This window comes from Balaenoptera acutorostrata, chromosome 20, assembly GCF_949987535.1.
Source record: "Balaenoptera acutorostrata chromosome 20, mBalAcu1.1, whole genome shotgun sequence".
NCBI classification, from domain to species: domain Eukaryota; kingdom Metazoa; phylum Chordata; class Mammalia; order Artiodactyla; family Balaenopteridae; genus Balaenoptera; species Balaenoptera acutorostrata.
Window position 1 is genome coordinate 21,844,606 of NC_080083.1, and position 25,254 is coordinate 21,869,859.

Genomic DNA, 25,254 nt, shown 5'->3' on the forward strand with positions numbered 1-25,254 from the left:
CATCACAAGCCCCAAGGGATGCAGCTTTAGGGGCACTTAATAATTAAGGCTTTCTGGCATCTTTCCATCCTGCCATCCTCAGTGGATGGGTTATCCTCAGCTAGCAACTCTCACACTTAAAATCCAGGCATCCCATGGAACATAAATAACACCCAGCAGAAGCAAAAGAACTATGTATTTTTTGTCTCTTTTATTTAAGAATGAGGAAGCTTGCCTCACAGACTCTCCAGCAGTCTCTTCCCTGATATCAGGCTGGAGAGACCTAGGTCATACGAGAACCCCTCTATAGCAGTCTGATCAGGGGAATGGTATTACCATGAATGGCTTAAACAAGGGATTTCAACCTTGCCTGCCCATTAGAATCACCTGGAGGACCTGTGCTCCCTAGATGATTACCATATGCAGCTCAGCCCTTATGTCAGGGTTTCTTATCCTTGGCACTGTTGATATTTTGGATTGGATAAATCTGTGCTATGAGGGGTTGTCCTGTGCATTGGAAGATGTTTAACAGCATCCTGGCCTCTACCCACTGGATGCCAGTAGCATCTCCAATTTGAACAATCAAAAATGTCTACAGACATTGCCAAGTGTTCCCTGGGGGACACAGTTGCCATTGGTGGAAAACCACTGTCTTAGCAGAATTGGGGTTTACCTTCAGGTCTCATGTGGGGAAGGTAGACACCCAAATAAGATCAGTATTCTGCCAGCAAGAAAAGAGGGATGAATATGCTGGAGGTAACCAACAGTGTCTGCTGCATGTGACTTGCTAAATGAAATAAGGCTCTTTTCAAGTTTAGAATTTTTCAAACTGATGTGGTGGCTTCTGAATGTTTGCTGTTCTCAGCGGTAACATCTTTTTAACACTGGCAGTTGGAAAGGTTCCTAGTCACCCGTGGCACCCACAGCCCTTAACCAAGTTTCTAACATTTGGTGGTGGTTTATTTCAGTTGTCCATGAATTGGTACTTGGATTAGCCTACTTTATCCCAATAAAATTATAAACTCCTTAAGGACAGGAATATGCCATCTCTTTCTGTTATATTCCCCACATCATGGCAGAGACATAGTAGCTATTTAGCAGACATATTTAGTCACAAGGTATTTGTTGAGCATTTACTAGGAAACATAATTGAATTAAAAGTTTTCAGCGGATTGAGTCTTACATATCTGTGTATTTACAGCTACCAGTGTCTGGTTAGTTCAAGGAAAAGTTACAAGGACTTTGCCAGGTTCTACTTTGAGTAGAGGGAGTAAAGGGGAAGAAGTAAGCAAGGCCCTGGGGCAGGGAGGGGGTCCTCTCGATCAAACTTTCACGGTCTTTAAAGCTGATTTTTTTGACACAAAAGAGATGGATACATGCACTCTCTCTTTCTCTTACACAGCTTGATTCAGGTGAGCATTCATGTCTGAAAAGGATTAAATATTTTTCTAGAAGTTAGATCATGTAATTTTTTCCCCTCTCTTGACAGGTGATTGTTGACGAACAGAACCTGGATTTCCTGTTGGCATATACTATTTCTGCTATTCAGCAGTGCAGTTCCTGGACACACATGCAGATTCTCCAGGCCTTGGCAGCCCTGGTTTACTGCAATGGCTCAAAGTGTCAAAAGGTAGTTTAAACTGCGTTCTGTCTTTCCTTTGAAAGGTTGGGAGCACAGGCTCTGAACCAGCAAGCCTGTGTTCAGGTTTCTGTCCTGCCATTAATTAGATGTGTAATGTTGAGTAACCCTTCCTCAGTTCACTCTGAGCCTCATTTTCTCACGTGTAAAATAGTTCCGTCTCACTTGTAAAGTGCTTGGCACTTGGTAAATATTAATCATTATTATTATTATCATGACCCTTCAGCTATGCAGCCAAGACGAAAGAGCTTCAGCAACAACCTAGGCTGGGAGTGCTGATCCTTACTGATGTGTTTTGGGCATATTTTTGCATGCCTGTCTGAAGGATTTACCTAGCAGCTAGTCTTTTGGTACCTAAATTCCCTTTAGTTAAAAAAAAGAAGAAAGAAATCTATTTAAAAAGTAATGTTTTCCTAGAAGCTTTTCTTCGGCCAACATTGGCTGTGATGTTGTTTCAGTACCTCCCAGACTTGCTTGGCAAGAGCGGACTCTTGATGAAGCTGAGTGACTTGGCTCAGTCGGACCCTGAAGTTAGGAGAGCTGCAGTGCATTGTATGGCAAACTTATGTCTCAGGTATGTGGATTCAGTCAGACTTCCCAGGTGTAATAAGATGGGGCCTCTCATGGGCCCTTTGTAGGTGGTTCAATCTGTCTGAAGCCAGAGCCAACTAAGAAAAATAACCTACTTTGTATTTCCCGTGCTCTTTGCTAATGACATCATCGTATGTTGTTTATTTTTAATTTTAACGTTGCTTGTGAAGAAAGCTTATGAAGAAGTGAAGGACTAGGACCTTAGACTAGGACTTTATTTCTAAAATATGGTAAAAGTGATATATGTGCAATATGTTGAGGTTTTGTTTTCTGTTGGTATAAATTCCAACCATATTAAGTCTTCTAGAAGGATATATTCATCTTAATTTAAGCTTTGGTGAGATATATCTGTCAAGGCCAATTTCTTTGAAGAGAACAGAACCAATCCCAGCTGCCCAATTCTAAATTCATGCAATAGAAAATGAGTGGCACAAGCTTGAACTGATGTGTAATATCTTGTCTCTACATTGCAGTGTTGTCCAGTGGCTAGGAAGGCAGGTTCAGCTGTGTGATTCTAGCTTGACAACCTGTCTGCATTATTTCCCTCTAAGAACTGAAAAGCAGAATAAAAAAGATTTCGCTTTCTGTGTACTTGTTTCACTACAGACTTCTGTAACTTTTCCCTGTGGAAACCATTCTTCTTCCTATTCGTTCCAGCCTCGTGCCTGTCCACAGCAGTAGTTAATTAACCAGAGTGTACAGTCTTTTATGATACAGTTTCATTCAAGGGTATATTCCAACTCCATTAGTCGGTATTGCTGTTACTTTTAATTCTTATTCTTTTGCAAGCCCCATTTCAAAGGCGACTGAGTTGAAGTTGCTTTTTCTGTGTTTTTTTTAGTGTGCCAGGACAGCCGTACTTGGAGGAGCCCTACCAAAATATCTGCTTCCAAGCTTTCTTGACCACTTTACAGTCTCCAAAATCATCTGATATGGATGATATCACGTTTTGCATGGTAGGTGAGACTACCACTAATCCTGTGACTGTTACAGATGTGTTTAGAAGCAGCAGTAGAACAAAAGCTGCTATTAAAGAGTTTAATTTTGTTGCTGTATTAGTTTTGTCTAGAGATATAGGCATAAGGGGATGTTTATAATCTAAAAAGGCTGAACCCATATTTTTCAGGTTTAAATTACAAGAAATTATTTTTGTTTGTTTTGTTTTGCCATTTTTGTTTGTTTGTTTTGCAATTCTAGGTTCTTAAACTATTTTTACCCTCCTGACTATAAAAGCGGAAATAAAAAATTTCTGACTAGTGACTGTCTTTTAGATGGAAGGGAAAGGAGTGGATTTCAACAATATCTGCACTATTTTATTTCTTTTTTTAAAAACCTGATGCAAATATGACAGTTTATTAACATGATTTAAACTCAAAGTGACACATTTCAAAAATTACAAATCAAAGATGGCGAAAGTTTCTTATAGTCCCCAGCTTAGATAGAACCACTGGGAACAATTTGTTCTACATGCCCCCAGATTTTTTTGTATATAAATGAGCATATTTATAATTTTTTTTTTATATTTATAATTTTTAAATGGGATCATATTTAATATGCTGTTTTGCAGCTCTCTCTCCTTTTTAAACTTAATATATCTTGGACATCTTTTCAGTACCTGTTGATGTACTTCATGCTTTCTAACTGCTGTAGCTGGGAGACCTTGGCAATTTACTTAACTTCTTGAGCCTACATGTTCCTCATCTCTGAAATGGGAGAAATGTAACTACCTTGTAGAGGTCTTATGAGGTGTATATGAACTGTTGATAAAAGCACTTAAATATGCTTGGAAAAGTGCTTGCTGTTATTGTTAAGTTTCATATGTAGCAGAGGGTTAGCTTCTTAAATAATTATCATAATTGATGGAAAATTAAAGTTTTTTTCAGTGATTCTACTATTTCAAACAAGGCTGCAGTTCACATCCTTTCCACGTAGGGAGTATTTCTTAAGGACAGAATCCTAGAAATGACATTACTGGCCAAAAAATTAATCTTGATCCGAATTGCCCTCTAGAAACCTGTCCCCACATACATTCCTTTGCTTTTAAGAGCTGCTGTGAAAAGAGCTGCTTTGGTTACCGCATGATAGAGATTTCCTGTTTCCAATCTCTGCTGCTGCATTTTTATTCCTATCGTACTCTTCCCACTAAACATCTCTTCTTTTTTTTTTTTCTTGCTCATGATTAGTACGTGCGGGTTTATAAACGTACGAAAAGACCACTCTTACTCAATAGAAGCGCTCCATTCTAGAAAATAATTAGTAGTAGCTCATCAGCTTTCTTCTCTGGATCCTCATCTCTGCTCTTTTTTTTCCCCTCCCCTGTCTAAGGTTTTTTTCATCATCTAAAGGCTTTTCTTTCTCCATCCTACGTGGTGCTAGGAAGTTGGTCCCTGGACAACCAAATTTCATTTACCTTTTAACGTGGTCTCCTTTTTCCCTCTAGTTGTTACAAAATGCATTAAAAGGTATACAGTCTCTTCTAAATGGTGGGAAGATGAAACTGACACAGACTGATGAACTTGGAGCTCTTCTGGCTGTGCTAAAGGTAAGGCATTGCCTGTTTAAACCCCAGGTCCTCATGTGGTTAGTGTCTTTCCTGTTTACACCCCAGACATAAGGACCAGTTTACATCATTACTCCAAGGCTAGCTTTAGGGTATTATATTTTAAGAGAGAAGAATAAAATGTTCATATTTAAATATATTTAAAATTAAGAACTGGGACTTCCCTGGTGGCACAGGGGTTAAGAATCCGCCTGCCAACACAGGGGACACGGGTTCAAGCCCTGGTCCCCGAAGATTCCAGATGCCGTGGAGCAACTAAGCCCGTGCGTCACAACTACTGAGCCTGCGCTCTGGAGCCCGCAAGCCACAACTACTGGAGCCTGCGCCCCTGGAGCCCGTGCTCCGCAACAAGAGAAGCCACCGCAGTGAGAAGCCCATGCACCGCAAGAGAGAGTAGCCCTGGCTCGCCGCAACTAGGGAAAAGCCCGTGTGCAGCAACGAAGACCCAATGCAGCCAAAAATAAATAAATTAATTAAAAATAAATAAAATAAAATTAAGAACTGTAAAGACTAAATCTTTAGTAAATTTATCAAAATTCTAAAATTTTATTGGGAATAGGTTAGGAGGTATGATCTGTAGATGATTTAATTTTAGATTATCTTGAATCTGTTTGGACTTGAAAGAGGAACCAGTGCTTCTCCTTGGCTTTAGCTCCCATGTAGTAGGCAGGCCAATCAAGACGTGAATCATTAGGCTGCCATCCTTTGGCTTCTGAGCCTGCCAGTCAGTGGGAGGGTCAGATCAACCTCTCTGGGGATCCAGCTGTCTTCAGTTCAGCCAAGAAATAGTAAGAAACTTTGTGGTGGCCTTAGATCAAAGCCATGTATGATAACTTAGCTTTATCATGACTAAAACTTTAGTTCTTTTCCTGTACCATCTCCCCTACTCCCTAATAGATAACAGAGAGCTAGATTTGGACATGGATATGCTAAATAAAAATTATAGATTGGTTAAAAAATATAGATAAAATATTGGACAAAAGTGATTGGATAAATTTTTTAAATTAGTAAATAAAAGTAGTAAGTAAATAAACTAGAATCTAAAGTTTAACCGGATCTGACCAAACCAGATCCCTCTGGTCTAGATGAAATTAAACTCTCCTTTAAGCTCTAAACCTTCAGGGTATCTAGTTTCTGTCCCATTTCAGTTTCCTTAATAAAGCTTTTAAACATTAATCTGTTCATCTGTGTGATTCAGAACATGGTGAATAATTCTGTTTTATGATTCGTTGTTTGTGTGTTCCTTAATCATCATTATTAGAAAACCATGTTCCATGGACTCCCTGGACTAAACATAGAGATGCCCACGGTGTTGTACCCCACTCCACTTCCTCAGTATGATGGACGACCACCCATCAAACCGCAGCAGACAGAATCCAGCACTTCTCGACCAGCTGTGGTACATTTACGTATATTTAGACTTAAGTTGTGGATTGTTTTTAATTGGCTTGCTATTTGTGTTTTCTATGATTTGCATCACTGCTGTGCCAAAGACTCACCTTGAATTTGATTTCAACTTAGGGTTTTTAGCATAGTAAATTTAAATTCATCAGACTGCTAAAACTACCAGTTAGAGCATCTTACACTTCTAAGCGGGCTAGGCAATGTAACAGCTATAAAAATGGGCATTCGCTTTATACCCATAGCCAAGCATCCGCATCCCTGAAATGCTCAACACCACAGGTCAACAGACTTTTTCTCCAAGAGACTAGTTGGTAAATATTATAGGTCTCTGTTGCCATTGCCAAATTTCCCAGTCTTTCCAGATAGCTGCCATCTCCCTCCTGTTTCTGTTGGAGAACGTAAAGCATACAGATGTACGGCTGAGGTATTACACCTAGAAATGTAATACCTGATTAAAATGCTTATAATTAGAAATTCTTTCACTCATTCACTTAGTCAACATTTGCTGAGCATCCGTTATATCCCAGACATTGTGCTAAGCATTAGGAACATAGATTGTGGTTTTAGGAATTTGGGGGAGAAAGCGAAGGTGGATAAATAAACAACTACAGTGCAGTATTATGATTTCTTTCAACAGAATATTCACGGGGGTATTCTAGGAGCACATTCAGGGCAACGAATAGAGGAGTAAGGGGGTGCTTTTTAAAAGATATAGTGGCTAACCTGAGCCTCAAGAATGAGTAATAGTACAGAGAAGGAAGGAGAATGTTTTATTCAGAGGGAACAACAGGTACAAAGACTTAGGGAATGCGAGTTGAACAATGGGCTAGAGTGTCAGGTGTGTGGAGGGGAAGGTGGGACAAGTAGGTAGCAGAGGCCAAATCATAAGGGTCATACACAGTGTGCGAAGGAGTTTGGGTTTTTATCTTATAGGTGGTGGAAATGAAGCATCTGATACAGGGGCGTGATAGCAGATGGGCATTCCAGAGAAGTCACTGTGGTAGCAAGTGAAAGGGTGTGAGTCTGGAGGCACATTAAGAACTCAGGGTAGAAGTCATGAGGACCTTCTCTCCTAAAGGTTAGGGACCTTGAGAATGCAGAGGAGAGCACAGATTCCAGAGATCTTTGGATGTCCGAAAGAAGGAAGTAGGAGAAGAGAAAGAAACTGGCTTTTACTTTAAGTTTTTTGTTTTTTGTTTTTTGGCTGCGCCGTGCGGCACGCGGGATCTTAGTTCCCCAATCAGGGATCGAACCCGTGCCCCCTGTAGTGGAAATGTGGAGTCTTAACCACTGGTCCACCAGGGAAGTCCCAGGCTTTTACTTTATATCTACAAAGCCCCAGTGCTCTAAAACCTGGATTGTATGTAAAGGAGTAACATCCCTCCTGTGCATCTAGAGTGGTGCTAGCTGCGTATCCTGTTTGGGAGACCTGAGAAGATAATCACTCAAGTCATTTTCTGTAGACCTTGATCTCTTGCAGAACCTTTGTTGAGAAGGCTGAATGCTTTCACAACCATGCAAGGAAGGTGGCATTAGTCTGTACTTAAACAGATGAGGAAAGGCAAGCTCAGCGAGGCTAAATGATTTGCCCAGGATCACAGATGTAGAATTTATTAAACCCAGGTCACAAGTTTTGCTCTGTCCCATGTATTTCCTACCTTGTTTCTTATGGTCCAGTAAGGTGTACATAAACACTTAGCATAGTGCCTGACGCATGGAGTATTAAGTGCCGCTTTTTTCTCTTCTCCTCTTCTTTATCCATACTATGTGTTGGGGACGTATTTAGTAATTATCAAATGAGAAGTTACCAATAGCTATCATATATATGTTTTCATTTGCTCCTAAAATCAGAATAAAAGGAAAAAATCAAAAGTAAAAGTGAAGAAAATCCAGCAAGGAGAGGAGGAGGAGGAAGAATCCAGTGGTGAAAGAGAAGTAGCCCCAGTCACTGGCTCAGGCAGACTGAACCCGCATAAAGGGGACACTCAGTGCCCCTCCTCCCTGGGTGTTCCGAGTTTGCCATTAGCTGGAAGTGGAGCTGCAGGAAAAGACCAAGTCTCCTCATCCTTCAGTTCTTCCATTTGGAAGAGAGTCAGCAGCAGTGAGTCAGACTATTCTGATGCTGAAGGAGGCATGCAGAGTCAAGTGAGGTAGTAGTATTTTGTTATAGTTTTATGCCTTATGTTCTGAGTCGTGTGTATAAGTTTCTAACCTTGCTTAAAAGTCTGACTGCCGCATGTGATTTAACTTGGAGGAGTCTCATTTACGTGGGACTTTGTATTACTCTGCACTTTGCATTGTGCTCTTATCTGCCTTTGTACATGTGGTTCCTCTGCCTGGGTTATTCTTTCTTTCACTTTTTTTGCCTTTTGCCTTGTTAACCACTACCCATCTTCAGTATGAGCTCAGCAATCATATACTCTGAGAAGCCTTTTCTGACCCCCTATTCCGGCTTAGGTACCCCTCCTATGTGACTCTTTGACTTATCTCTGATTACTGTGTTGTAATCTCTTTAACCCTGTGTCTCTGCCATTAATAAGCTTGTCAAGGGCAGGGACTTAGTTTATGTCTGCCAGCCTCAGCACAGTGCCTGGCACATACGTAAGGATTCTCAGTACATTATCTGTTGGATGAATGGATACTCTGCAGTATCTCATATTTAATACTGATTTCCTGATATCAAAATGTTGCCCTCTTATTCTCTATCTAGTTGTGTTTTTTTAATTGTTGACTCTATTAACTTGTTAGATAAACAAATTGCTTTAACATGTTTTGATCACATTTTTTTTTTTTTTTTAAGATTTATTTTTTTATTGATTAATTGATTGATTGATTGATTGCTATGTTGGGTCTTCGTTTCTGTGCTAGGGCCCTCTCTAGTTGCGGCAAGCGGGGGCCACTCTTCATCACGGTGCGCGGGCCTCTCACCGTCACGGCCTCTCTCGTTGCGGAGCACAGGCTCCAGACGCGCAGGCTCAGCAACTGTGGCTCACGGGCCCAGCCGCTCCGCGGCATGTGGGATCCTCCCAGACCAGGGCTCGAACCCGTGTCCCCTGCATTAGCAGGCAGACTCTCAACCACTGCGCCACCAGGGAAGCCCTTGATCACATTTTGAAATAATTTTTAAAATGTTGGCATCTTTCAGATTTATTTAGAATGTTGAATTTCCCACTGTATCATTTGAGATGGCTGGAATAAGTAGCATTTCATGCTTATGTTTTTAAAAACAATTAAAAGGCTTTTTTCTTCCTTCTTTTGGTTATTAAAGGTCTTACCAAGCCAAAGTTCGCCAAGGAGCATTAGCCTGTTTTCTTTCTACTATAAAATCAATAGAAAAAAAAGTTCTTTATGGCTACTGGTCAGCCTTTGTTCCTGATACACCTGAGCTTGGAAGCCCACAGTCTGTGTCCTTGATGACTCTTACGTTAAAAGATCCTTCTCCAAAGGTAAGAGCATTTAAATTCTAAGTGTTATAACTAGGAAGAAAATCTTTACAAGTCTTTGTTGTTTTCTCTGCCCCATCTGATCTTATCTGAACAAGGCTCTTATTAATACCGACCCAAGTCCTGACTTGAGAACCACTAAATGGGCAGGAGGATAGGAAATGGGTTTATGTGAATATCAGGTAGAGGGAGATCACACTGAGCTCACCTCCTGCCCCAGGGCTTGCTTGAAGCATGAGCACACTGAGTTATTGTTTCAGTGTCCTCTTTGAGCTGCGCTGAAGCAGCTGTGCTTCTCTCTCTTTTATGAAAACGTTGATTGCCATGGTGTTTATAATAGAAAAAAGTTAAAAGTGGCTTTAATACTCAGTGGAACATCATGGTATATAATGGTTATGAAAGATGTGTAAGGCTTAGGGAAATGCTGATGAGGCTTTATGAAAGTATAGGATATAGAATTATATGATCCCAACAGTGGTTTTTTTCCTTCAACTTTTCCATATTTTTCAAATCACATGTAATAAATAGTAATACATAGTTTAATGAGAAAAACTTATTTTTAGAAAAGAAGGAAAAGTAACTTGGCAGTCGTGGATAGCTACAGCAAGGTAACTATGGCTGATCAAATATTTGCCTCTTCTTGGATATGTTAGCTCTTTTCCAGAAGTTAGCTTTTTACCCAAATAAGGAAAATAGTCTGCCGTTTAGATTCCTCTTAAAATAACGAACATTAAAAACTCATGCTAAATGGCATCTGTTATCCTCAGGTAATTAACCTACCCTCTCAAAATGAATAGTTTTAGTTAGGCCAATAGTATTATTTTCTGTTTTTAAGATTTTTCCCTTAAAAGTAAGGAGGACTAGCAATCCATCATACATTGAAACTCCCTTTGATCATCTCCTTGACTAGCTAATTACTATATAAGAAAACTTCTAAATGACCCTTCAACACTTTTACAGGGTGGAGAAAAATAAACTAGCCTCAATTATGCACACAAAAAAATGCCTTGTACAGTATTTCAAATACCCAATATACTAAATAGTTAAACCAGTAGAAATTTTTCAGATTGACTGAATCATCAGCAAATGAGAACCTGAAAAATGGTGGTGGCAAATAAATAAATAATGAGGCCATTCTAGTAATTGGAAGGAAAACTGCTATGAAGGTTGAAAATATATATATATATATGTATTTATGTTTTTGAAGATCCTCCAGCTGAGGGGAGCTGCCGTAAGTAGCCAAGGAGATGGAGATGAAAGTGGATTGAAATAATTTTCATGATGTTTATATCTTTGTATTTTTCAAACATTTACATTTGACTTGCCATGAGAAATTTTACTTATTGCAAAGTGGTCCTCCTTGATTGGGGTACTTCTTAGATATGTTCTTGCTGTTTAATTTCAGTAATGCAAGAGACGTGATGAGTGAAAAAAAATATAGAACTTCCTTCTGGAGAAGTCCTAGGTCTAGTACGAATGCCACACAAAGGTCCTGGAGAAAGGGAAGACCAGTCATCATTCTTATACAGGTTTTTTAAAAGATCAAAGTAATGATTAAAATTCATGAGTTCAGTGTAATGGCAAGCGAAATTAATATACTCAGATTTTTTAGCAGATACTGGGTTTAGAAGGGTGTAAATAAGTGTCATGATAATTGTCCACAACAGGTCTTGGAGCGCACCACTGCAAACTGTCCATAGTGTAATTAATTGTGAACCAAGACCCATGTTAGAAGAAAGTGTTTTGGTAGATGATGTCAGTGAGAGAGGCTTTTTAGAAAGACTTCTAGAAAGTTACGTGCAAAAATTAAAAGTACTAGTTCATGGACTTCCCTGGCAGTCCAGTGGTTAAGACCCTGAGCTTCAACTGCGGGGGGTGCGGGTTCAATCCCTGGTCGGGGAACTAAGATCCCACATGCCGCAAGAAATGGCCAAAAAAAAAGTACTAGTTCATGTCATTGGATTAGAACAGCATTCTGGATTGATCAGAGCTAGGTTAAAAGGCGCAGCCATGTGTAAAAGCTGAGTGGTCACCTCTGGTGAGTATAGAGTTGGATAGCATAGACTGAAGTTTGTCTTAGCCAGGATGAAACATGACAAGACAAAAATAGTGTCTCTTCTCCTTGAAGTACACAGTGATGATGGTTTTGAGTTCATGGCAGCTCTGATATGACCTATGGTAGATTCAGTTGGAAGCACAGTTGTCACTGATATACTGAGAAATTTTCCAGAGAGAAATGGGCAGAAGGAAACATGATTGGACTACTCCATTCAGAACACCAACAATGACAGGGATTATTTTCAGGAAACTGGAATGTAAGATGCTAGAATGGTTCATTGAGAAGGAGAAAACTTAGAAATTTCCTCTAGGATTTGGCAGTGTGATGGTACTTGGGAAATTGTCACATGTTTACATGCTGGAAATGTGCTTCAGAAAGCACATCCTATGTTTTCAGGCAAGATAGAGCAATCAGTATAATAATATGACTTATTAAAATAATACTTCTACTACTAGTAACAATATGACTAATTTAAGAATTTCTTCTTTATGATTTCCTCAGGTGTTACAAAAGTAGATTATGTATATATATCAACAAGACTCGACCTAAGGGACAAACTGTAGGGCATACCTTCCTCTTGGTACCTTTAGAATTATCCTGATTTTCAAATTCCATGATGATTATTTGTTTCTCTTTTAGAGAGCTATGAAATGTGGAAACAAATCAAAATCTAGATAATAGATAGCATAACTAGGAAAGAGAATAAAGAGTTGAAACTTTTAACCGTCACAGAATGGTAGGTAATCAGGTTTCCTCTTTTATGGTCAGTTAAGAACAGGTGACCTTTGCTTGGAGGTCTGTAAATCTAGAGACCTTGACACAGTATGCACATGCCTCCACCTAAAAGGCACCCAACTTTGGGGGTGTGCTCAAATGAAATTAACCCTGAACATATGTGAAGAATAATCAGGACTTGGACAAAGCCAAAGACAAGCACAGCCAGGTGCCCTGCATTGAAACCTCAGTGGTAGCCGTTCCCAGCAGTGACGACTTCATCACTCTCCCAGAAATATGCTGAGGCTGAACATACATAAAAAAGGAAAAAATAAGGATTGACTGAGCTACCTCAGCAAAAATTTCTACTATATCCTTAAATAGCAAAAAAGGAAAAGTGCTTTCTTGTTTCATTACCTTTGAACAAGCCTTCGTGCCCAAGGAGGTAAAACTACCCTCTAGTGAAACTGAGTGCACTGATGTTTATAAGATTAAAAAGGCTTTCATCTACCAACGTAAATATTCAGACAATAAAAACTTAACAAAATGGGCTCTCTAGAGAGCTGCACCTCTTATGGTTTGCTTGTACATCAGTACTTTCTGCTGGAAGTGCTGATTAGAATGGTAAACAGTATTAAATATTGATATAAAAATAAATGAAACAGAACTTGAACCTGACTCAGTGTCATGAATAGCATTTTTATAACAACAAAGGTATATTAAACAGTGTTTAAAGGAAATAAATCAGCACTATGAGAAGTAAAATTCGATATAGTATCATATTTCCATGTAGATTTTATACCTCGATGGTAAAAAATGACTAATTTCAGTGACATTCTTTTTTTTTTTAATATATTGGTTGTATTCCTTTCTTTTTTTTTTTTAAATTTATTGATTGATTGATTGATTGATTGATGGCTGTGTTGGGTCTTCGTTTCTGTGCGAGGGCTTTCTCCAGTTGCGGCAAGCGGGGGCCACTCTTCATCGCGGCGCGCGGGCCTCTCACTATCGTGGCCTCTCTTGTTGCGGAGCACAAGCTCCAGACGCGCAGGCTCAGTAGTTGTGGCTCACGGGCCTAGTTGCTCCGTGGCATGTGGGATCTTCCCAGACCAGGGCTCGAACCCGTGTCCCCTGCATTGGCAGGCAGATTCTCAACCACTGCGCCACCAAGGAAGCCCTCAGTGACATTCTTTTGTTTTCATCTGTGATAGTCATGAATGCTTTTTCCCACTTTGGGTACCAAAGTTAATTGAGCTGAAAAATTTTTACTTTTGAGTATTAGTTTATTTCTTTCTACAACTTGGCTTTTAATTTTATTTGGTTTGTTGAGCTGTTGAAATTGTAATTTTTAATTATGTTCTAAAGAAATGGAGGTTTAGCATAACATCCGCCTTTTTTGGTTAAGACCAGCCAGCAATCTAATCAGAGGTTGGCAGACTATGGCCTGTGGGCCCAATCTGGCCAACTACCAGTTTTTGTATGACCTATGATCTAAGAATGGTTTTTACGCTTTCAAAAAAATTTTTTTAATCAAAAGAATAGTATTTTGTGACATGTAAAATTTATATGAAATTCAGATTTCACTGTCCATAAGTAAAATTTTATTTGAACACAGTCACATTTATTTCTTTGTACAGTGTCTGTGCTCCCATAGCAGAGTTGAGTAGTCGCAACAAAGACTCTGTGGCCTGCGAAGTCTAGACTATAAAATTTGTGCTACTGGCGCTTTATGGAAAAGGGTTGCTAGCACCTCATCTGAGTTCTTCTTGGACCAGCTGACTTGTGCACGAGCTCTCTCTCTGTCTCTCTCTCACACACTTTCCTAATACATTGTCAACTTCCTGCCTTCCTTAAGTGATTATGCTTAATTCCAAAGACTCATACTACTATACTACAAATTTGTTCTCAAAGCAATAAGTCTTTAGTTTTTTGTTTATGATTCCATTCTACAAAAAGCATGCAGAAATGATTTATTTCTTGGTAATTTGGAGATAACAGTTGAAGATTTTCTGGAAAACCTTTTTCACACCAAACTCAAGATATGCTTCATATGGAGTAAATACTTAGATTAGATCCTAGAATTATAATGTTGATTCCTTGCTTTTTAAATATCTGACTGAAAGGTTTAATTGACATTTTGGGGTTAGCTGGCCAAAGAGGGTACAGTATTATTTCATATTAGTAGTCCTGCATTTATCACCTACATTCCATTTTGGTTAAATTGGCTTTCTTTTCCTTTCTTTTTTTCTTTTCTGATTTTTAATACTGCAGAATCATCAGAATACCAATTACAAGTAATCTTTTAACCTTATAAAGAAAATCTTAATGCAGTGGCACTATTCGTGATAAATAGAGCAGTCCATTGATAAAGGTGCACATGTTTTCCTTTCTATCCATAAAGTTATATTTAATAGTATTCCTTTGAGTATCAAAGATTTTATTGCAGATTTTATTTTCTGTACCTTAGAATGTTTCTGAAAGTTGGGTCACTAATGGTGCCTGCCAGGCTGAGTATGCACAAAGTTTCTAATATCTCTGTATTGAGCACTCATGGATGCTTTAGGTTGGAACGTAAAGCAGAAGGTCCTCAGGAACTTTGATATGAAACAGACCCTAGATGCTTGTAGTTTTCCCTGCCCACAGGCGGTTTGCTTTTCTCTTTTCATTTGGCTTTATGCTTTAATAAACTAGGCTTCTCATCTTTAAGTTATTTTCATGCTTGTGACATCAGGTTTTTATACTGTGGGGCAGCTTAGGTTTATTCCTTACAGTAGGAAACCCTAACAGCAATGTGATTTGAGGCTCTGTTGGTTTTTTGAAATGTGGGGTTGGGGCGGCACGCAGGTGGCTTAGTTCACGGCTGCTCTTAGGGCCTGGTGGATAATCACATTGCCTTTATTCCTCTAATTAAAGGGATCCTAAGTGCTTTGAAAATGAAAAACATATATAGGAAGAAGGGGATTCGAGTCCTGATTTCTAACTGATGTGCATCATCCTGAAATTTCAGACGCGTGCCTGTGCTCTGCAAGTTTTATCTGCCATCTTGGAAGGCTCAAAGCAGTTTCTTTCTGTTGCTGAAGATACCAGTGACCACAGAAGGGCTTTCACTCCCTTTTCTGTAATGATCGCTTCTAGCATTAAAGAGTTGCACAGATGTCTTTTGTTAGCTTTGGTGGCTGAATCATCCTCACAGACCCTTACTCAGATAATTAAGGTAAATGTGCCAAGTTATCGGTGAGTTACAGAGGCAGTTTCTTTTTGCATAATGTTTATATTGCCCAGAAGTGAATTGACTTAAGAATATAACTAAGTAGTAATTTTATTAAAGATATCCTGTTTGGAAGTCTGTTCCTACTTGTCTGATCATACCTATAATCTCTGTATGTCCAAATAAATGATTTACTAAAAATACTGCTTTATCTTTAGTATTAAGTTGTACCAATGAGAGTACAAGTGCTATTCCCCCTGAAAAAAAAAAAGAAAAGGACTGATTTTTAAATAAGTATAAAGACATTCTAAATTAAAGGCTCTAAAATTTTGTCTCTATGCTGTGACTATATCAGGCCCACTGATGAGCTCTTCTTTGTGTTTTGCAGTGCCTTGCAAACTTAGTATCAAATTCACCTTATAACCGTCTGAAACTCAGCCTGCTGACCAAAGTCTGGAACCAGATAAAGCCTTATATCTGCCACAAAGGTTGGTGGTAGTTTGAAACTGATTGCTTCTTTATATCAATCAGATCTAGATTATTAGTTTAAAAAAATAGGGCATTTTTATAGCTCTAAGATATCTCTGCTTATTCTCCTCAAATTTTAGGGGGAATCAACTATTGCTAGAACCCCACTTTTGACCCCTAAAGCCTCAGTGGACACCACTGGAAAGAAGTGACCTGGAGAATTAACTGTAAAGTTTAATGCCTCTTCAATGCATCAGTGCAGTGACCAGGGTATCCCTTTAGAATTGAGATTGAGCAAAATCCCAGGGGGTCCCACTCTAGTATGTAATAGTTCATATCCTTTAGATATAAGTAGAGGATGGATGGACAGTCAGATAGACAGGCATTATCCTCATTTTGGAAAGAAGAAGTGGAATATAAAACCTAACTTCTTTAACATTATCTCCTCTGGAGTTCAGATAAAATTTCAGAACCTCAAATCTCCACTAACTACAGTCTTATTTCTTATTTCCTGACTTACTCCCACATATAATATATATGTGTTGCCTTTAGAAGATTTGTTTTTCTTTTGTTTGCAAGCTTCAGGATCAGACCACATTTTGTTGAGTTCTTAGTCAGAATTGTAGAACTTGAAGGAGGCACGGATGTTTTTGTGGCATCGTGGGAGATGTTCTGGACCCAGTGTCAGTCTGCAGCTCACTCCCATTTTTGCCATCGCATAGCCATGCCCTTCTCTGAACCCTAATTTCCTCTTAACAGGAAGATCTATGCCTACCTCATAAGATTTTTATGAGGCTTAAATGAGATAATGATATGTAAACAAAGTCCAATTCATCCCTTTCACCAATGTGTAAAAGGGGACCCAGGAAGGTAAATCTTGCCTTAAGATTGTTTATGACGTTAGTTGCAGAAATAAGATTAAGACAACCCAAGTCTTCTGGCTCAGTCCCCTGCTCATTCCACTGCACTAGCTTTTCTTCATCTGCAGACTGAGGGGGAGTGGACCATGTCTCAAAGGTCCCTTTCAAGTATCTGACTTTGTCCTCCAGCAACCTTTTATTATTAAAATGTTCAAACCCACAGAAAATTTTTACTATTGTACAGTGAGCACCTGTTACCTCTACCTAGACTTAACAGTTGTTAACACTGTCATATTTGTTTTCTCTCTCTCTCTACATATATGTATCAGTGTGTATATGTGTACGTGTGTGTGTTTATATGCATATTTTGGTCTATGTGTACATATTTATATAGACTTTTTTCCCTTGAACCATTTGAAGGTAAATTATAGACATAATTCACCCTAAATACCACAGTATGTATCTCCCCAAAATAAAGACAATCTCCTAAAAAACACAATACCATTCTCACACCTAAGAAAATTACATTGATTCCATAGTATTATCTAATGTCTAGTCCACATTCAGATTTCCTCATGTGTCCCCAAAATTCTTTTATAGCTTTTTTTTAAAAAACCTGGGTTCATTCAGGGTTCATGCATTATATTTAGTTTTTTTTTTTGTTTTTTTTTTTTAAATTCAACCGAGTAAATTTGAAGACCTAATTGACTTTGTTGAATGATTCATGAATGGGGCAGCATCTCATCTAGTAGATAAGAGGTGCTCCGAGGAGCTCTTCAATGGAAGGCTATTTTTAAATTTTTATTTTAAAGGAACTCCTTTATTTATTTATTTATTTATTTATTTATTTATTTATTTTTTGGCTGTGTTGGGTCTCCGTTTCTGTGCGAGGGCTTTCTGTAGTTGTGGCAAGCGGGGGCCACTCTTCATTGCGGTGCGCTGGCCTCTCATTATCGCAGCCTCTCTTGTTGCGGAGCACAGGTTCCAGATGCGCAGGCTCAGTAGTTGTGGCTCACAGGCCTAGTTGCTCTGCAGCATGTTGGATCTTCCCAGACCAAGGCTCGAACCCATGTCCCCTGCATCAGCAGGCAGACTGTCAACCACTGCGCCACCAGGGAAGCCCTATATTTAGTTTTTATGTCACTTAAGCCTTTTTAACTTTTTTTTTACTTGAAGTATAGTTTGGCATTATGTTCAGGTGAACATAATGATTCAACATTTAAATACATCATAAGTGATCACCACGATAAGTCTAGTAGCTAGCCATCTCTCAGAATACAAAATTATTACAGTATTATTGACTATATTCCTTATGTTGTATATTATATCCCTGTGACTTAATTATTTCATAACTGGAAGTTTGTAACCTCTTAATCCCTTTCACCTATTTCATGCATCCCCTAACCTCCTCTGGCAACCACCAATTTGCTCTATCTGTAAGTCTGTTTCTGTTTTGTTTGTTCATTTGTTTTGTTTTTTAGATTTCACATATAAGTGAGATTATGCAGTATTTGTCTCTGTCTGACTTATTTAACTTAGCATAATACCCTCTAGTTCCATCCATGTTGTTGCAAATGGCAAGATTTCTTTTTTTTTTTTTAATAAATTTATTTATTTATTTATTTTTGGCTGCATTGGGTCTTCATTGCTGCATGCGGGCTTTCTCTAGTTGCGGCGCCCTGGCTTCTCATTGCAGTGGCTTCTCTTGTTGTGGAGCACAGGCTCTAGGCCCATGGCTTCAGTAATTGTGGCACATGGGCTCAGTAGTTGTGGCTCACGGGCTCTAGAGCACAGGCTCAGTAGTTGTGGCGCACAGGCTTAGTTGCTCTGCGACATGTGGGATCTTCCCGGACCAGGGCTTGAACCCATGACCCCTGCATTGGCAGGTGGATTCTTAACCACTGCACCACCAGGGAAGTCCTTCTTTTTTTTTTTAATGGCTGAGTAATATTCCATTGTATACATATGCCACATCTTTTTTATCCACTTAGGTTGGGCATTTAGGTTGTTTCCATATCTTGACTATTGTAAATAATGCTGCAGTGAACATTGGGGTGCATATATCAAATCAATGTTTTTGTTTTCTTTGAGTGAATACCCAGAAGTGGAATTGCTAGATCGTATGGTAGTTCTGTTTTTAATTTTTGAGGCACCTCCATACTGTTTTCCATGGTGGCTACACCAATTTACATTCCTGCCAACAGTACACGAGGGTTCCCTTTTCTTCACATCCTTGCCAACACTTGTTTCTTGTCTTTTTGATGATAGCCATTATGACAGATGTGAGCTGATATCTCATTGTGCTTTTGATTTCCCTGATGATTAGTGGTGATTAGTAATGTTGAGCATCTTCTCATGTTTTTCTTGGCCATTTGTATGTCTTCTTTGGAGAAAGGGCTGTTCAGGCTCTCTGACCATTTTTTAATGGGATTGGTTTTTTTTTGTTACAGAGTTGTATGATTTCCTTTTTAAGAAATATATATATATATAAACACACACACACACATGGATATATCATTGGCAAATATCTTCTCCCATTCAGTAGGTTGCCTTTTCATTGTATTAAAGATTTCTTCCACTGTGTAAAAGCTTATTAGTTTGATGTAATCCCACTTACTTATTTTTGCTTTTGTTTCCCTTGCCTGAGGAGACAAATCCAAAAAATACTGCTAAGACTGACATCAAAGAGTGTACTACCTATGTTTTCTTCTAGGTGTTTTATGGTTTCAGGTCTTACATTTAAGTCTTAAACCCATTTTTAATTTGTTTTTGTATATGATACAAGAAAATGGTCCAGTTTCACTCCTTTGCATGTAGCTATCCAGGTTTCCCAACACCATTTATTGAAGACGCTGTCTTTTCTCCATTGCATATTTTTGCGGCCATTGTCATAGATAAATTGACCATACAAGTGTGGGTTTATTTCTGAGCTCTCTATTCTGTTTTGATTACTGCAGTGTTGTAGCATAGTTTGAAATCAGGGCATGTGATATCTCCAGCTTTGTTCTTTTTTCTCAAGATTGCTTTGGCTATTTGGGGTCTTTGGTGGTTCCCTACAATAGGGTTTTAGGATTACTGGTTCTAGTTCTGTGAAAAATGCCATGGGTATTTTGATGGTGAATGCGTTGAACCTGTAGATTGCTTTGGGTAGTAAGGACATTTTAACAATATTGATTCTTCCAGTCCATAAGCATGGTATATGTATCTTTCCATTTATTTGTGTTGTCTTCAATTTCTTTCATCAATGTCTTATAGTTTTCAGAATACAGGTCTTTCACCTTCTTGGCTAAATTTATTCTTAGGTATTTTATTTTTTTGATGCAATTGTAAATGGCATTGTTTTCTTAATTTCTTTCTCTGATGGATTGTTATTAGTGAATAGAAATGCAACAGATTTCTGTATATTAATTTTATGCAACTTTATTGAATTCATTTATTCTAATAGTTTTTTGGTGGAGTCTTTAGGGTTTTCTATATATAGTATCATGTCATCAGTGACAGTTTCACTTCTTCCTTTCCAATTTGGATGCCTTTTATTTCTTTTTCTAGTCTGATTGCTGTGTCTAGGACTACCAATACTACATTGAATAGAAGTGGCAAGAGTGGGCATCCTTGTCTTGTTCCTGACCTTAGAGGAAATGCTTTCAGCTTTTCACTGTTGAGTATGTTAGCTGTGGGTTTGTCATATATGGCCTTTATTATGTTGAGGTATGTTCCCTCTATATCCACTTTGTTGAGAGGTTTTAGCATAAAGGGATGTTGAATTTTGTCAAAAGCTTTTTCTGCATCTATTGAGATGATATATGATTTTTACTCTTCATATTGTTAATGTAGTGTATCAGGTTGATTGATCTGCAGATACTGAACCATCCTTGCATCCCTGAGGTAAATCCCACTTGATCATGATGTGTGATCCTTTTAATGTATTGCTGACTTTGGTTTGCTAATATTTTGTTGAGGATTTTTGCATCTGTGTTCATCAGGGATATTGGCCTGTAATTTTCTTTCTTTGTAGTGTCTTTGTCTGGTTTTGCTGTCAGGGTAATGCTGGCCTGGTAGAATGAATTTGGAAATTGAATTCTCTTCAGTTTTTTGGAATAGTGTGAGAACAATTGATATTAAGTATTCTTTAAATGTTTGGTAGAATTCATCTGTGAAGCCATCTGGTCCTGGACTTTTGTTTTGGGGGAGTTTTTTTGATTACTGATTTAATTTCATTACTAGTAATTGGTCTGTTCAGATTTTCTATTTCTTTCTGATTCAGTCTTGGAAAGATGGTATGTTTTTAGAAATTTACCCATTTCTTCTAGGTTGTCCAATTTGTTGGCATATAACTGTTTATAGTAATCTCTTATGATCTTTTATATTTCTGTGGTGTTGGTTGTATCTCCTCTTTCATTTCTGATTTTATTGATTTGGGCCCTCTCTCTATTTTTCTTGATGAGTCTGGCTGAAGATTTATCAATTCTGTTTATCTTTTCAGAGAACCAACTTTTAGTTTCATTGATCTTTTCTTTTTCTTTCTTTCTTTTTTTTTTTTTTTTTTAGTATCTATTTCATCTATTTCCACTCTGATCCTTATTTTCCCCTATGAGTTTTGTTTTTCTTTTTTTAGCTTCCTTTAGGTATGAGGTTAGATTGTTTATTTGAGGTTTTTCTTGTTTCCTGAAGTAGGCCGTATTGCTACAAACTTCCCTCTAAGAACTGCCTTTGTTGTGACCTATAGATTTTGAAACACTGTTTCCATTTTCATTTGTCCCAATGTATTTTTTTATTTCCTCTTTGATTTTTTTCAGTGACCTATTGGTTGTTTAGTAGCATGTTGTTTAGACTCCACTTGTTTGTGTTTTGTCCAGTTTTTTATCTTATAGTTGATTTCTAGTCTCATAGGATTTTGGTCTGAAAAGAAGCTTGATATGATTTTAGTCTTCTTAAATTTATCGAGACTTGTTTTATGGCCTAACATGTGATCTGTCCTGGAGAATGTTACACGTGCACTTGAAAAGAATGTGTATCCTGCTAGTTTTGGGTGGAATGTTCTCTCTCTATATATCTATTAAGTCAGGGTAGTATAATGTGTCATTTAAGGCCAGTGTTTCCTTAAACACATTGTTTCCTTCTGTCTGGATGATCTATCCATTGATATAAGTGGGGTGTTAAAGTCCTTACTATTACTATATTACTGTCAGTATCTCCTCATGTCTGTTAATATTTGCTTTATGTATTTAGCTGTTCCTATGTGGGGTACACATACATTTACAAGTGTTAAATCTTCTTGTTGGATTGATCTCTTTATCATTATGTAATGCACTTTTTTGTCTTTTGTTACAGTCTTTGATTTAAAGTCTATTTTTTTTAACATCTTTATTGGAGTATGATTGCTTTACAATGGTGTGTTAGTTTCTGCTGTATAACAAAGTGAATCAGCTATATGTATACATATATCCCCGTATCCCCTCCCTCTTGCGTCTCCCTCCTACCCTCCCTATCCCACCCCTCTAGGTGGTCACAAAGCACCGAGCTGATCTCCCTGTGCTATGCAGCTGCTTCCCGCTAGCTATCTATTTTACATTTGGTAGTGTATATATGTCAGTGCTCCTCTCTCACTTCGTCCCAGCTTACCCTTCCCCCTCCCCGTGTCCTCTCTACGTCTGCATCTTTGTTCCTGTCCTGCCCCTAGGTTCATTAGCACCTTTTTTTTTTTTTTTAATTCCATATATATGTGTTAGCATGCAGTATTTGTTCTTCTCTTTCTGCCTTCCTTCACTCTGTATGACAGACTCTAGGTCCATCCACCTCACTACAAATAACTCAATTTCATTTCTTTTTATGGCTGAGTAATATTCCATTGTATATATGTGCCACATCTTCTTTATCCATTCATCTGTTGATGAACACTTAGGTTGCTTCCATGTCCTGGCTATTGTAAATAGTGCCGCAGTGAACATTGTGGTACATGTGAAGTCTGTTTTGTCTGATATAAATATTACTACCCCAGCTTTCTTTTCATTTTCATTTGCATGTAGTATCTTTTTCCATCCTCTCACTTTCAATTTCTGTGTGTCTTTAGATCTGAAGTGAGTCTCTTGTAGGTAGCATATATATGGGTCTTGCTTTTTTATCCATTCAGCCACCTTATGTCTTTTGATTGGAGCATTTAGTCCATTTTCATTTAAAGTAACTTTTTTTTTTTTTTTTTTTTTTTTTTTTTTTTTTTTAACAGAAATGTATTTTTTTTTTTTAATTTTATTTATTTATTTATTTATTTATTTTTGGCTGTGCTGGGTCTTCGGTTCGTGCGAGGGCTTTCTCCAGTTGCGGCAAGTGGGGGCCACTCTTCATCGCGGTGCGGGGACCGCTCTTCATCGCGGTGCGCGGGCCTTTCACTATCGCGGCCCCTCCCGCTGCGGGGCACAGGCTCCAGACGCGCAGGCTCAGCAGCTGTGGCTCACGGGCCCAGCTGCTCCATGGCATGTGGGATCTTCCCAGACCAGGGCTCGAACCCGTGTCCCCTGCATTAGCAGGCAGATTCTCAACCACTGCGCCACCAGGGAAGCCCCTAAAGTAACTTTTGATGGTTATGTACTTACTGCCTTTTTGTTAATTGTTTTCTGGTTATTTTTGTTGTTTTTCTCTGTTCCTTTCCTCATCTCTTGCTCTCTTATGATTTAATGACTTTCTTGAGTGTTATGTTCGTACAGTAAGTCCCCTACATACGAACGAGTTCCGTTCTGAGAACACGTTCGTAAGTCCAGTTTGATCATAAGTCAAACAGTTAGCCTAGGTACACAACTAACACAATTGGCTATATAGTATTGTACTGTAATAGGTTTATAATGTTAATACACAAATAATACATAAAAAACAAACACAAAAAATGAAACATTTTTAATCTTACAGTACTTTGAAAAGTACAGTAGTGCAGTATAATGGCTGGCCTACAGGGGCTGGCATCGAGTGAACAGGCAAGAAGAGTTACTGACTGGAGGAGGGAGTGGAGGTGGGAGATGGTAGAGCTGAAGGATCGTCAGCTAGGAGATGGAGGGCAAGCTGCTATTTTACTCACGCCTGACATTGATGGAATGCATGTTTGCATCTTTGAAAGTTCACAACTTGAAGGTTCACATGTTGGGGACTTACTGTATTCCTTTCTCTTTGTTTTTTGAGTTTATCTAGTATTGTTTTATGATTTGTGGTTACCATGAGGTTATTATATAACAACCTGGTATACAGCAGTCTATTTTAAGTTAATGGTCGCTTAAGTTTGAGCACATTCTAAAAGCACTACATATTTACTCCCTACCCCCATGTTTTATGTTTTTGATGTCATCTTTAACATCTTTCTGTTTTGTGTATCTCTTAACTAATTATTGTAGATAAATAGGATTTTACTAGTTTTGTCTTTTAACCTTCATAGTACCTATATAGGTGGTTGATCCACTACTTTTACTGTATGTTTGCCTTTATAGTGAGATTTTTTTTCTTTCATAATTTTTATATTTCTACTTATAATTTTGTGTTTTTTGGTTAAAGAGGTCCCTTTAACATTTCTTGTTAGGTCAGTTTAGTGGTGATGAACTCCTTTAGTTTTTGCTTGTCTGGGAAACTCTTTATCTCTCCTTCAATTCTGAATGAGAGCCTTGCCAGAGGGAATATTCTTGGTTGTAAGGGTTTTTCTTCCTTTCAGTACTTTGAATATCTTGTGCCACTCCCTTCTGGTATGTAAAGTTTCTGCTGAAAAGTCAGCTGATCATCTTCTGGGGCTCCTCCATATGTAACTAGTTGTTTTTCTCTTGCTGCTTTAAGATTCTCTATTTAACTTTTTTTTTTAAGTAAATTTATTTAGTTAGTTAGTTAGTTAGTTATTTAGTTTTGGCTGTGTTGGGTCTTTGTTGCTGTGTGTGGGCTTTCTCTAGTTGCAGTGAGTGGGGGCTACTCTTCGTTGCGGTGCACAGGCTTCTCATTGCTGTGGCTTCTCTTGTTGCAGAGCACGGGCTTTAGGCACGCAGGCTTCAGTGGTTGTGGCACATGGGCTCAGTAGTTGTGGCTTGTGGGCTCTAGAGCACAGGCTCAGTAGTTGTGGTACATGAGCTTAGTTGCTCTGCGGCATGTGGGATCTACCTGGGCCAGGGCTCAAACCCGTGTCCCTTGCATTGGCAGGCGGATTCTTAACCACTGTGCCACCAGGGAAGCCCTCTATTTAACTTTTGACTTTAATTATACTGTGTCTTGGTGTGGGTCTTTTGGGGTTCATCTTGTTTGGGACTTTTTGTGATTCCTGGACTTGGATGTATGTTTCCTTTGCCAGGTTTGGAAAGTTTTCAGCCAT

At 38.6% G+C, this 25,254-nt stretch overlaps 1 protein-coding gene across 3 annotated transcripts in view; it reads left to right on the forward strand.

Annotated features, from left to right (window-relative positions):
- Positions 1-25,254, forward strand: part of HEATR6 (HEAT repeat containing 6) — a 68,894-nt gene that overhangs the window by 3,147 nt on the left and 40,493 nt on the right. For all 3 annotated transcript variants that reach the window (XR_451751.2, XM_057536224.1, XM_007190210.2), the window contains exons 3-11: positions 1,469-1,609; positions 2,077-2,192; positions 3,051-3,165; positions 4,650-4,751; positions 6,031-6,168; positions 8,025-8,323; positions 9,442-9,619; positions 15,397-15,603; positions 15,986-16,085. Coding sequence is in view for 2 of the 3 variants with exons in the window: in XM_057536224.1 (XP_057392207.1) it covers positions 1,469-1,609; positions 2,077-2,192; positions 3,051-3,165; positions 4,650-4,751; positions 6,031-6,168; positions 8,025-8,323; positions 9,442-9,619; positions 15,397-15,603; positions 15,986-16,085 (1,396 nt within the window). In the remaining variant the exon portion in view is untranslated. The remainder of the gene's footprint in view (positions 1-1,468; positions 1,610-2,076; positions 2,193-3,050; positions 3,166-4,649; positions 4,752-6,030; positions 6,169-8,024; positions 8,324-9,441; positions 9,620-15,396; positions 15,604-15,985; positions 16,086-25,254) is intronic.